The following is a 12,995-nucleotide window of genomic DNA, read 5'->3' as shown; positions in this document are numbered from 1 at the left end:
TAAAATCTCAGTGCCTGTAAGTCTGCACAAACCAGCTGTCTGATGGCGCAGCAGAACTCTGTTGGCTGTTTTCAATCTCTCCAGTGACATACTCCAAAACTCATCAAGATTTTTCTGGATTACTTCCTCCTGGTGTGAAAACTGAAAGTAAGAAAAAAATTAAGACATTACCACAAAGAAAATTTGAATCTATTGTGAAAACACCTCTCATAATTCTGTCCTTATGCTTCAGATCTCTCCCTGTGGTTGTCTCAATAAATCTAACCTTATTGTGACAAAATTAACCCCAAAATCACATAAATAAATCCTTTGTTATAATATTTCCAAGTTATTTTTTAAAAATTAAAGTAAACCATAGTGTATCTGGAAATCTGAGAAAATTTTGGTGCATTATTGTAACTTTTTCTCATGTTCATAGGAGATTAGCAAACTTGCCATCAGTTTTTCTAATTAAGGAGAAATTTAAATGGACATATTAAAACTGAAGAATTTTAATAGCTATTTTGATTGATTCAGTTGAAATTCATTAATATATTTTTCTGTAACAGAATTCATTACAGAAAAATGTTACAAGGTTATGGGCTATTTCACAAAAAGCCCTGTACTAATTGGCTGAAAAGGCTGGGTTTAATCTATGTATTAGTGCACATAAACTGAGAAAAAGAGTTAAGTCAAGCATAGAAGCAGACTTTGAAACTGCAGAAGTATGAAGGAATATAATAGAACAGGATATTAAATAATCAGAGATATAATATCTAGAAGAAATGTAATTTTGTATAATTGCCAAAGTAGCACTTTAGGTCAAATAATGAACAATATTATAAAAGGATTAGTCTGACACTGTGTTCCAGTTCATAAATGACACAATTTACTGTTTCATAGCTTACATATTTTCTTAGGTGAGATAACAGTTAATTTTCACCTCTTCCATACAAATCCTTATATTCATTGACCAGAGAAATTAATGTCTTGCCTTGGGGATGGTCTAAATTTATATACCTGAATGAGTCAACGGTGAGGTTTTTTTTACATCTGCTTTCTGTCTTGGTGTTTCAAATGGGAAATAACAGCTCTTGTGGATCTCCAAGTCAATTTACTGCAGGTCACATCCTGCCATAAGTAGCTCTTGGCCTTTGGAAACCTTGCCGTATGTGTTTATTATCGACTTCATGGAACTATTTGCAGCCTGCCCTACCTCTCACACTCACTGTGAGCAAGTTTGGGAGCGTAAAATCACAAGGCCTGGGACAGTTTTGTACTGAAATGAGCACCACTTTGGAGCTATCTCGTGCCTTACCTTGAGATACTATTTGTGACCATTATTCTCTATGGTGCTGCAACAGACCCTGGAGGAACTGCAGGGACTTGATGTCTGATCTTCCAAAGAGCACAGCAAGTACTTGCACACATCAACAATGTACAAATTTTATATTATACATGGTGGAAATAGAGAGCAATGGGAGTTATTCATGCCAAGTGCACAGAATCTGTGGCCCCATGATGGAAGATACTTATGTGGGAAATGAACAGTTCTGTAGTCCTGGTTTGTAGTCAGTTGCCAGGTAACTGCTTTCAGAGAATCAGCAGAAAAAGTATATTTTCTTAATACCTATTGAGTAGATTGTTATTTTAGCTTTACAAGGAGCTAGTTTATATTTCCACAGTGATCCACTGATTACTACCACATACTGCATTAAGCAAGGTCTTCCCCCATACATGAGCTGTCAAGAGTCAGTATTTTAAGTATAGGACGTGTGAACATGTCTTAAAATAATTATTAAATATTTATTGCTCTATTTTACCTCTCACCAAGCAGGAATACTGAAGCTGGGAAGAAAATCCTCAGGATTTCCCTTTCTCTCCTTTTTGTTTTTCTCTTCCTCTCATTTTGCTCTCTTCCTTTTCCTCCTGTCCCAGTTGTATACTCCATAATGGTGAAATGGTGAGAAACAGAAAAATTGCTGGAGGAAATGCCAGAAGTACAGGTAAAAATACAGCTTCTTGGACTCAGTAGTAAAGGCTACAGATTTTCCAGACTTTCCTTAGGCTTCAGAAAAATCACTCTTAGAAACACCAAGCTGCATAAGAAGAAAGGCATAAAAGTCCTAAAGGCATAAAAGATTGTGTCAAGTATGTGAGTAATAGAGGAGGAGCTTACATCACTGGTTTTTGAGTAATTTTCTGCTCTCATTCAGTATGCAGAACCTGTCTAGTGAACTCAACACTGTGTATAAACATTTTTGTTTTCCTTGCTTACTTTCAACAGGCTGATGAGAACTCATCCTCCCACACCCAGAGGCCATGGGCTGTGAACCAGTTAAACTCTGGAGTTTACAGAAAAACAGGGACTCCTTTAGAAAGCAATCCAGCTCAGGAGCTTTAGCCATTAACTTTTGCTGGACTGATGCCCCTCAGAGCAATTCCATGTTCTACTGAATGAAGGGATAAACAACCCCAAAATATATCCACTGGTGTCTTTTATTAAGTTATGCAAAATACAGTATTAATTATGACACTGCATGCATTTTAGACAATATAAATGCAAGCCTACAGAAAATGTGACAAAGAAACCCTCAATTACTTTTGAGGTAGTATACAAGGAAAAATAGGAAAGCAGAAACACAGTGGATTAAAAGAACAAAATATTAGTATCACTTTGTGCATACATTAGCCACTCATAAATACATTTGTATGAAATAACTTAAGATACAATTCCATTCTTGTTAAAAAATATACTTCTTGAAATTCACCATTCTTGGTTTTTTTTTAATTTCACATGACATTTTATGGTATTTTATCAGGTGGGTTTATTTTTTTTGTCACTGTCATCATGATTTTACCCTTTTCCTCCTAGAATTTAGGCACAGATGGCCTCATGCACAAAAATAAATAAGAAACCTGCTTGAAGGGAAAAGAATTCTGCTCAAATAGCTTAGGATAGTCTAATAAATACATTTTTGTTTATAAAAATATTTCAGGTTTATAAAAGAGGGGAGGGGACAGTCTCCCATGTGGAAAGGATGTCAAGTGAAAAGTGCTGTATAACGTTTTTGAAGAGATTTTGTTTTAAACATATAGTACCGTTATGAATATATATTTCATAATAATCCTGTTTCTCAGAACCCTATTGTTCACTAGGAGCATCAAACGCTCTCTCCTTCCCTTTGTCTGCTGCCTTATTGCCATGTGGGGAGGTGCCTAGTTGAGAAGGGTTCCGTATAGCTGTGCTTTTGTAAGGCTGTCCTTCCGACTCAGCCCAGTGCTCCCCGTGCGCTGGAACTGCGGCTGCTTGCTGTGGGCCCCCGGATGGCTTCCCTGGTCCATGGAAGACTGGTGCACTTCTGGGGCCTCCACTGAGCTCTGGTTGAGGGACTCTGCTGAGCTGTTGGGGCTCACGTCCACGTATTCTCTTTTCAACACCGGGCTGTTTTCGATGTTTTTGCTACTGCATAACTGGACAGTGATCCTTTCGTTTTTTTGGTCTCTTGGTTCTTTTGTTTTGTAAGTGGGTAATTTGTCCTGCTTACAGCTTGTGCTGATGTCAATGTTCAGGCCACTGTCTGTTCTCAGGAAGCAAGAGTCCACAAGTCTGCTTTGGCAGATGTCATCTCCCTCCGAGCAGCTGTCTGCTTTGTAGCTAGCATAGATGGGGCTCGTTCGACTGTCCCCCTTCTTGATGGGGCTGCTGTAGTACTGCTCTGAGAAACTGCAGGGCGACAGCCTGCCAGCGTTCCTGTAGGAGTACGCTCCAATGTCCTCCACGCTCAGCTGCCTCCACCGCCCCGGCAAGTCTTCTTCTGAAAGGTGTGTGCTCCTGCACTCGTTCCTCATTTTCTGGTTTGCCAGAGCCTGCTGTGGTGTTATGGCTGAGAAATGAAAAGGTTCGTTTGCATACGGGGGCAGAGTCCTGGTGAAAGTGGGCGAGTTCTCGTTGTCGTCAGCCAGCTCCATGTGCTGCGCGGATTTGGCCTTGGCGAACCTGGGGCTCCCCTGGTGCTCGTAGCCCGCGGGCGACTTCCTCTCAAAGAGCTCCTCGCGGTTGCTCATGTAGATAGCCTGCTGCGAGGCCGTCAGCGTGTTGGCTTGGGCGTTCTCCTTCTCCTCAGACGTGACGCTGAAGCTGGAGTAGGAGCTGGAGGTCGGCAGAGAGGTGATGTACTCGGGGAAGGCTTCGTGCGAGAAGCTGGAGTGGAAACCGTCCTCTTCCACGGTGCTGTCCGTGGAGTTTTGGGAGCGCAGGAACCCCACGTCCTTCACCTGCGTGTCCACGCTCGGCCGCCTCTCCCTCCTCCTCTCCTCGGGGCAGTAAAGGGCCGTGTCACTGCAGTAGATGTCAGACTTGTATTGGGCTCTTTGTCCCACTTTTCCAGCAGAGTCCTGAAAATTGAGATCCCTTGTGGATGGGCTTGACAGGTGTGAGGACAAGCTGTGTGGGTCTGGCTTCTCCAGCACTTTGGCAATGACGCAGGTGGGAATGGTGTCGGCGTAAGAAGTGTGGCACAAGGGGACAGAAAGGCTGCAGCCGTGTTTCTCCAGGTGGATGCTGACTCTTTCCTGAAAGTCAGTCGGCAACTGCAACATAAAAAGATGGCAAGGAGAGAGGAGAAAAGGGCACATGTCAATAGAGGTGTCAGATGAGTGCTGTTTATGACATTACACAGCTCACCATGCCTGGTTCTTTATGATGGCCACAATCTTTGTGCATTTCTTGAAACAAATGTAATCAAATGAATTTTGTTTGTTTACTTAACATTTGTACATCTTCATCTGCTTTTGCTTACGGATAACACTGTGAAACTGAAATGTTTCCTTCCAAATTGATTCAGGTTGGATAGGAATGATCATAGAATTGCTCAGGTCAGTAGAGGCCTCTACCCTCCTAAAGTCCAGCCATTAACCCGGCCCTTCCATGTCTATTTTACTGATGTAAATAAAGTATGTAGTAAACAACAATCTTAAAAAGGCAGGAAGGGAATTACAGCCTACAGCAACACTTTCCAGACTGTGCTTGGGTGTGATTTGCAGTTGGAGTGTGGGTGTGCAGAGGTCTCTGTGGGAGTGAGGAAGGAGGAAGAGATCATATCTATTCTGTTCTCCTTTTGTCTTTCCTCAAGCTCATCTTGTCTACAACCCCATGCCAAATTGGCTCCTGCCCTCCAGCATCACCTTTGATAAACAATGCTGTTTGAAGATGCAGAGGAGCTGACTGACACATAGGAGAGGTGCTGGCTGCTGTGACAGGACTTTTCCTGCGCTGGGAAGAAGCAGATCAAGCTGCCTTCCTTGCCCCTTCAGCTGGACACTGCTTGTCAGACCAACCATCCACATAAGCCTCAACACACTGACAGAAAAAAGCACTAAGACCCGAATTCACATTGTGATTCCTGTGACAGAATTAATCAATAAGTCAGTTGTGTATCAGAAATCATATAGTTTTTTTTTTTTTTTTAGAAAGTCAGGACCAGGGCTGTGGATGACGGTTTCACCTGCCATTCTGTCATGTGGACCAGAAGAGAGAGAGAGATGACATTCCTTGGTGGAGCCTACTCAGGTATCACCAAGCACATTTTCCTGTCAAATTTTATCTGCCATGCTCACTTGAGATCTCTAACAATGATCAGAAAGCAATATGAGAGAGATTGCCTCTCCCCATTTCTTGCTGGAAATCAGAATTTTTGGATTCATGTTTGGAATACGTTTCGAGTTTGTGATTTTGTTTGCTCCTTCGATATTCCTGTTGATTTATGCCACTTGGGAATTAATCCCTTCAGTGCTGTGATTTACTCAGAACTTTGTTTTTATAACTAGAAATCAAGTTCCTCTTTACAAACTAATCAATGGTTAACCTTATGACCTTAGCAATCTCACCTCCTCCTTAAATTTATTCCTCTAAAGGAGAACACTACAAATACCTGCAGTTGTTCCCCTCCCCTCTATTTTTGACAAAGGAAATTTAAGGTACCTGCTTCTTGTCATGGTCTCACATTTTGTAGGATATGGAGATCCTCTTTTAATTTCATTGGGAAGTTTTTAAAGCTATTTTAATCCCCAAAACTCACTATGTTCAAAATATGGCATGTAGTGAAACGACATTCCTGTTATTTGTAGTAGGACGAGTTTCGTGTTTTTTCAACCAACAGACCTTCCAGGATATTTTAGATTAATCATTATGTTGCTAATTAATTCATATGTCCTCCATTGGAAATAAATGACATTGCCAGTCTGCTGGCAGGCAGCAACATTAGTCATAGTAAGTACAGATGCAACAAAGATTGAATAAACAGGTTGTAAAATAGGCCTGGTGTAAAAAGCCATAGAAATGAGGAAAAAGAAATACAGTTAATTTAATGTGAAAATGCTGTATGGGGCAGCTCTTATTTTAGTATCCTGTAGCACCACTATTTGATCTATTTTATACATGTCATTAAGATTATGAAATGTGTTTAAAAGAATGTTATTTTGTGGGCACTGCACTGGAAACTGGAATTGCTACCATGATACTGCTATCACATTACTATATTTTACTACAGTTTAGGTTTCTGGAAAATATACAATAGTTTATAAGGCAATATTTGAATTTTTAAAGAATTTATTGGCTGTGACAGCACATTCACACATGCTTAATTAATAAATGCTTGGACTAATGAGTGGAGACTGCCTATTTAACTGAGTATATGACAGTCTGGGAAACTGAGGGGAGATCTCACATTTGTGATAGTTCTCTGCAAATAAACAATTAAATGCTTTTAAGGTCCTAATTAGAACAGGTAGGGTGCTTTCAAGTGTGAGTAATGTAATAATAATTCCTTGATACAATTTGCTAAGGGAAGTGAGTTTACAGGAAAAAATAACAGGACCAAGATAATGGTTACTTTGGAAGTTCTGTCTCTTTGTCTGGAAGACAAAAGAATCTTGCTCCATCTTTATTTGCCAGGGTTGTTCAGTGCTCTGAAGCCATCTACTGACTTGGAGATGGTTTGTACATTCCAAATTTAATTTTGCAGTATTCCATTGCAGAATTGCACAAGAGAGGCCATTTGGGGGCATGCTGACCTGATGGGACTGAAGAAGGAAAGGCTATTCCCTGTAACCTTCACTGAAGCAATATGTGTGAGGAAGGTGCTATTGCTTTGTGCAGGGCTTGGATCCCTGAAGAACTGTCTTCTTTACTAAGATAATATTTGCCTCCCCTTTATGGAACCGATTCCTCAAGCCTCGTTTCCTTGGAAGCAACGATTATTAATTAAAGTTTACTCCTTGAAAATCAATCACTCGGTGCTCTGGCTTCTTTAGAAAAAGATATTTGTTCTGGCAGTCCATTTTAAAATTGGGGTTTGGAAACTAGCTGGACTGGAAAATAGCTTTAGGAGGAAAATTGATTATATCAGAATCTCTGACGCCTGTGGCCTGTCATTTCCCTGCTCCCACCACACTGCTCCTGCACGGTGCTTTGCATTCTGGAGTTCACAGCACTCCAGTGTTTTACAAAACCTTTGCTTTACAGGCAATCAGTGCAGGCCCATCTGGGTAGGAGAGGTTTGGGGAAAGAGATTTCCTTCAAGTTCCATCATGGGTGGAACAAAATCTCATTGGTGCTGTGATTTTGTCAGCACCTCCCTCGACTGCACAAACACCTGCACAAGTCCTCCTGTGGTTAGAGGAGGGTGTGTGGAGGAATAAAAGCCTTAAGGGCAAACAAAATCTGGAATTGATGCATGCAAAATAACCTGTTTTCCATACAATATTTATGTCACAGAACAAGTTTGGTCACATTACCTCTGAAAGTTTATGTGCCCTGTCATAGTTCTTGCTGCACTGGAGAAGCTGAGCAGCTAAATTGCAGTCCTTCCTGTAGAGCTCCTGGAAAAAACAGAAAATAACCTCTTCTTTAAAGCTTGCAAAGTGCTTGTGGCTTTCAGCCTTTCTCCCATGTCTGATCGATCTTTTCAAAATTCACTTTGGGGAGATTTGGTGCATACCTTGATTTCTAAACACAATAAGATGCTTTGCTGTTTCCAGCACAACCTAGAGATATTTCCTCCTTTGCTCTGTGAGGGCTGCTAAAATTACTAAGAATAAACTTTTGAGACCTGTTACAACAGAACAGTAATCTGCATTTCAGAAGATGGATATTTCCCATTAAGAACTGAATTCTATACTGTTAACATGCATGGTACTGTGAAGGCTAAAAACCCATGATCTATTAAGCAAAAAAGAAAATTTTTACTGGGTATAATCCAGTTGAGCACTAAAATACTACTTTAGAAAGTGCTAAAATAATCTTATGAGACTGTGGGAGAAATTAATTACAGAAATATACATTGTGTTGATTTTTTTAAAAGGGAGACTCTTTCTCCTTTTGATATTTCTGGATGATTCCTGGCTCCTTGAATATCTTGTAGAATGCAGCTATAGAAATATATTAAATCTCACTGCAAATATTTGATGCTGCAGAATAGAATATTTTCACTGGGCAAGAAATCCCCATGAGAATTCCACACAAGGAAGGAGAGAATTTAAGCAAGCTTCTTACACTATCTTGGTATTGAATGGCTCCCACAGCCTATTTAATGGGAAAATTCAGCACACAGATTTGCCCTTCACTTAAATTTGATTTAGCACACATGACTGTGCCACTGTACCCTTCAACCAGTATCTCTGGCTCCCTGAAGGTAGAAGATGTATTTTGTTTTTCCCTTTCTTTATCTAGTTGCATTAAAACCAAGGTTGGCTTCAGAAGCTGACTTTATAGGTGGGCAGAGATGAGATATACAAAGCATGAAAATGTCGATCTGTAAAAATTAGTATTTGTAGACAAAAGGTGTGGAATACTGATATAATTTGGATTTTCTCTGATTAATTTTCTCTGGATTAATCTGATGTTAGTGTCATAATTTTATTACACACCAGTTTTTATGGCTACATTAGTTCTTCTAAAAACTCGAAAAGAAATTTTCTGTGAAAAAGAAAGTTCCTCTGTTTTAAAGGACAATTTTAAGTTATTCTGTAATAAGAGAAGCAACAAGACGTTCTTGTGAGTCTTTCAGTGATGGGGATAGTTGTCCTGTGAACATTAGTTCACATTTTTTCACATTCAAGCACCTTTTGACACTTTTGTTTTGTGATTATTTTTCTTTGTGTTTGTGAGATTTTATAACTGCCCCTTCTGCTTCAAATGTAGTGTATTCATTTATGTGGATCTTAAATTTTGTATTAGGACACACTATTTTCATTTCTGAAAAAGATCCCAAGAATTCAATTTAGAAGTAAAATCTGTTCCATGTGCATGTGATTAGGATATGTTGCATATACATTAAACCCAATATATATTGCTGCACAATGTACAGCACAGACAGGTACCCCAAGTCCCATATGGCATTCCCAGGCACACAAAAATGGTATCTCTCCAGAACCTAATCCTTTCTTCAAAAGCTCTGTGCCTCTCTTTCTGCGCTGTGGTTGTCATGGAGAGCACGAAAAGCATTGCTGACACTTTATTTTTAGCAGCTTTAAAAATTACTACAGAAAAAATTACATGTGAGCTACATGTGCCACGTGTACTTTGTTCTCCACCTGCTGGGCCAAGCCATGTGACTGGGGTGACCTTCTCTCCTTCAGTGTTTGCCTGAATGGAAACCAGCCATGTCTGTGGCAACTGGAACAATGACTGGCAAATAATACCAGAAGTGTTTCCCACAGTTTAAAATATGCTTTTGTATCAGAAGCATAATTTTATATTTCTGTCAGAAGAGAGAGGGAAAATATAATTGAAGAAAGAAATATTGCTGAGACAAAAACATTCTCCCCATGCAGGATTCTTCAGTTTATCACTTCTGTACTTATTAGGTATAATATTAGTGGTTTGTTTTGTAGTCCTTTATTTTAAAATTTGGAATATAACGTTGACTCTTATCAGTGATATTAAACATAATCATAGATTATCCTGAGGTGGAAGGGACCCACAAGGATCACTAAGTCCAGCTCCTGGCCCTGCACATCCCCAAGAGTCACCCCTGTGCCTGAGAGCTTTGTAAAAACATTTCTTGAGCTCTGTCAGGCTTGGGGCTGTGAGCACAGCCCTGGGAGCTGCTCCAGAGCCCAGCCACCCTCTGGGGGAAGAGCATTTTCCTGACATCCAACCTAAATCTCCCCTGACTTAATTTCATGCTATTTTCTCAAGACCTGCAAGGGCAGAACTTTGTCCATGGGCCAACCCCAAGTCTGAAGAAGTGGTTCTGTTATTTGAGGCCTCTGGACCATATTCTAGTGCTCAGAGTAAAACTATGAGTACTGAAAACACCTCAAATTGGGGTTCAAGCCTGACTCCATGAAGTAGTATAAATGCATGTATACTTTAAGGGAGATTTCTGCAACTTTCTTCCACCTCTTTTTGTCACAGACATCTTTTCATGAAAAATCCTTTCCTTAGGATTTCTCCTCCTGAGAAGCTGAGAGGCCCCAGGAACAAAATGTAAACAATGGTTATCTGCTGCTGTGGAATGCAACAGGTGGATCTGTGATTGGTCTCATGTGGATGTTTGTTTAATGGCCAATTAATGGCCAATTAATGGCCAATCACAGTCAGCTGGCTCGGGCTCTCTGTATGAGCCACAAACCTTTGCTATCATTCTTTCTGATTCTATTCTTAGCTTAGCTAGCCTTCTGATGAAACCTTTTCTTCTATTATTTTAGCATAGTTTTAATGTAATATAGATCATAAAATAATAAATCTAGCCTTCTGAAACATGGAGTCAACATTCTCGTCTCTTCCCTCATCCGAAAACCCCTGTGAACACTGTCACACTATTTTAAATCAAAAATAACTCCACTGATTTCAAGTGAATTAATTTGCAGCTGTCCCTGTGCTTCCAAAACCTGGATGTAGCCCATTACTTTTACCACACTCCATTACTTATAGCTGTTAGAGTTATAAAGTAACTCTTTCAACTCAACTTCTGTGAAAGTTAGGGGTCAGATTGGGAACTTTTTACTTCAGTTGGAAAGCTGTTAATTGCACAGTCAGAGTTCACATCAACAGGCATTTTAATGAGAGTAAATGCTCCCAGCTATGATTAAGAGTTCATGTGAAATATGGGAAGATTGAACGTAAGATGCTGGAAAATAAGTGCTAACAGAAACATGTCTTCTGCAGATGAATTTTTTATTAAATGTGGAAGGAATGGCACAATAATGAACTAAATGCCTGCAATATTCCTCTCTTTGCTGTCTTTGTAGGTTTGTCTCAGGAAGGATTTAATGAGCTTGTTGCCAGCTGTGCTACTCATGCCATTTTTCAGTAGTGTTTAATGAGATGGAGGGTGACAATTTTCAGAGATGTTCCCTGCTTTGTCCCACACAGAGACAGGCACACTTTACACATGAGCAGCTGCTGGGAGAGCCTGGCTCCTGCTCCCTGCTCTGAGTGACCAGACTGGGTCAGTCCTGCCTGCTGCCAGCACAGCTGGCTTGTGCTGGGCCTTTTGGGGAGCAAAGACCAAAAGATCAAAGAATGGCAGGAAATGTAGGGCTCTACTCTGTGCCTGAAATCCTTCTGATGAGTCCCCACTCCCTACACGTGTCCCTGCAACAGCTCTGACCATGTGCTTGCACCAGTTTGCTGTGCTGATGGCAAAATCAATGTGGGAATATTGCCATCTCTTAGAATATTTTTTCATCAGTTTCAAGCTAGACATAAAGAAAAAAAATCAATGAAAAGTCTCACCACAACCTCAAAGCATAAGAGCTGGATGTACAAAATTATGGGAACAAACAAACAAACAAACATGAATTTCAACTGTTGAGGTGACAGGTCACATTTTATACAAACATAAAATACGATTCTATAATTTCATGGGAAGTGCAAGACCCAATTTTTTTCATGAATATGATCTCAAAATGAATAATTAAATACTTACATTGTCTTCTGACAACTTATCTATTGTCACCTTGGCTTCTATTAAGTGATTATTGAGTGCAATTATTTCATGGCTCAAAGCCCGTTTTTCCTCTTCATAATGTTGACCCTGCATAGAAAATGGAGTAGTCAGTGTTTTTCTACTGTCAGAATATTTCATGTAAAGCTCCACTGGTTGATGTCGTTCTCAAATCCAGAGGAAAGCACAACAGACCAACACTTCTTTTTTCTTTCTTCCTGTCCCCTCCTCTTATTTATTTTCTCCATTATTTTGCTTAGGAGATGAGGTAAAGTTCTTTACAACTATGGAGGCTGGACTGAGCTCCTTTAGGAACCTTCACAGAAGGCTCCAGTTAGCCTGTGCAAAATCATTCTATTGAGCATCAATCATTAATGCATCCCTTCTTAGTCACAGGACAGGGTCTCCAACATGGAAGGGACTGGAGCTGCTCTTTGCTACAGGAATGTTTCACTTATGCTATTATTTCCCATCCTCATAAGGAAGGAAGAACAATATTTAAACAGAAAAGCAGTTGTGTTTGAGCCAAGTTCATTTTAGCTGTTGACTGTTCTGGCTGATTTAAAAGCCCTGATTAAGGTTGTTCGTCTCTCAAGGTGAATGTTTACCTGATTGCAGAGTTAGCACTCATTAGCAGAACACAGTCCACTGTGGCATATCAGGATAATAGTCTGATTCAAATTTCTTTCTGCCCACTAATTTAATCTTGTTACTAGTAGGATGTAACCCTTTATTATAAATGCAAAGAGATCAATGGAAAGAATGAAATGCCACTGGCCCTTCCCACCTTTTGTTTCATTTTGATGCACAGTGCTTATTGTACTGCTTCTTGTATCAAAAATCATTGTGTACAGCCATTTATAACCCTGCCACCAGCCTTACTTTGGTAGTAAAAAATATGGCAGCTTCTGAATGCCCTAGATCAAGGCATCCTCTGTGCACTCAGAGCTGCAACAAGAAGGTTTCAAAAATATCTTGGGGGTGTTTTAGAAAGGTACATTTTCATAAGAGCAGAAAGTAGAGTAAACCCTAATACATGTCTGTTTTGTTTAGTGAACTCAA

General features: G+C 40.0%; 1 protein-coding gene across 17 annotated transcripts in view; it reads right to left on the bottom strand.

The window, feature by feature from the left end:
* Nucleotides 1-933: 933 nt before the first annotated feature.
* The window catches only part of BEGAIN (brain enriched guanylate kinase associated), a 160,347-nt gene continuing 148,285 nt past the window's right edge, over nucleotides 934-12,995 (bottom strand). For 8 of the 17 annotated variants that reach the window (XM_005483219.4, XM_005483221.4, XM_026791163.2 and 5 more), the window contains 3 exons: nucleotides 11,916-12,023; nucleotides 7,777-7,860; nucleotides 937-4,572 (listed from right to left, as the gene is read on the bottom strand). In XM_005483219.4, coding sequence (XP_005483276.3) covers nucleotides 3,199-4,572; nucleotides 7,777-7,860; nucleotides 11,916-12,023 — 1,566 coding nt within the window. In that variant the 3' untranslated portion in view covers nucleotides 937-3,198. Of the gene's footprint in view, nucleotides 4,573-7,776; nucleotides 7,861-11,915; nucleotides 12,024-12,995 lie in introns of all 17 variants that reach the window. The other 9 variants (XM_014264520.3, XM_074542345.1, XM_026791169.2 and 6 more) reach the window with 4 other exon arrangements.

Source organism: Zonotrichia albicollis, chromosome 6 (assembly GCF_047830755.1).
Source record: "Zonotrichia albicollis isolate bZonAlb1 chromosome 6, bZonAlb1.hap1, whole genome shotgun sequence".
Lineage (NCBI taxonomy): Eukaryota > Metazoa > Chordata > Aves > Passeriformes > Passerellidae > Zonotrichia > Zonotrichia albicollis.
Note: the sequence above shows the minus strand (reverse complement) of the source record. Positions and strands in the feature narration are given on the sequence as shown.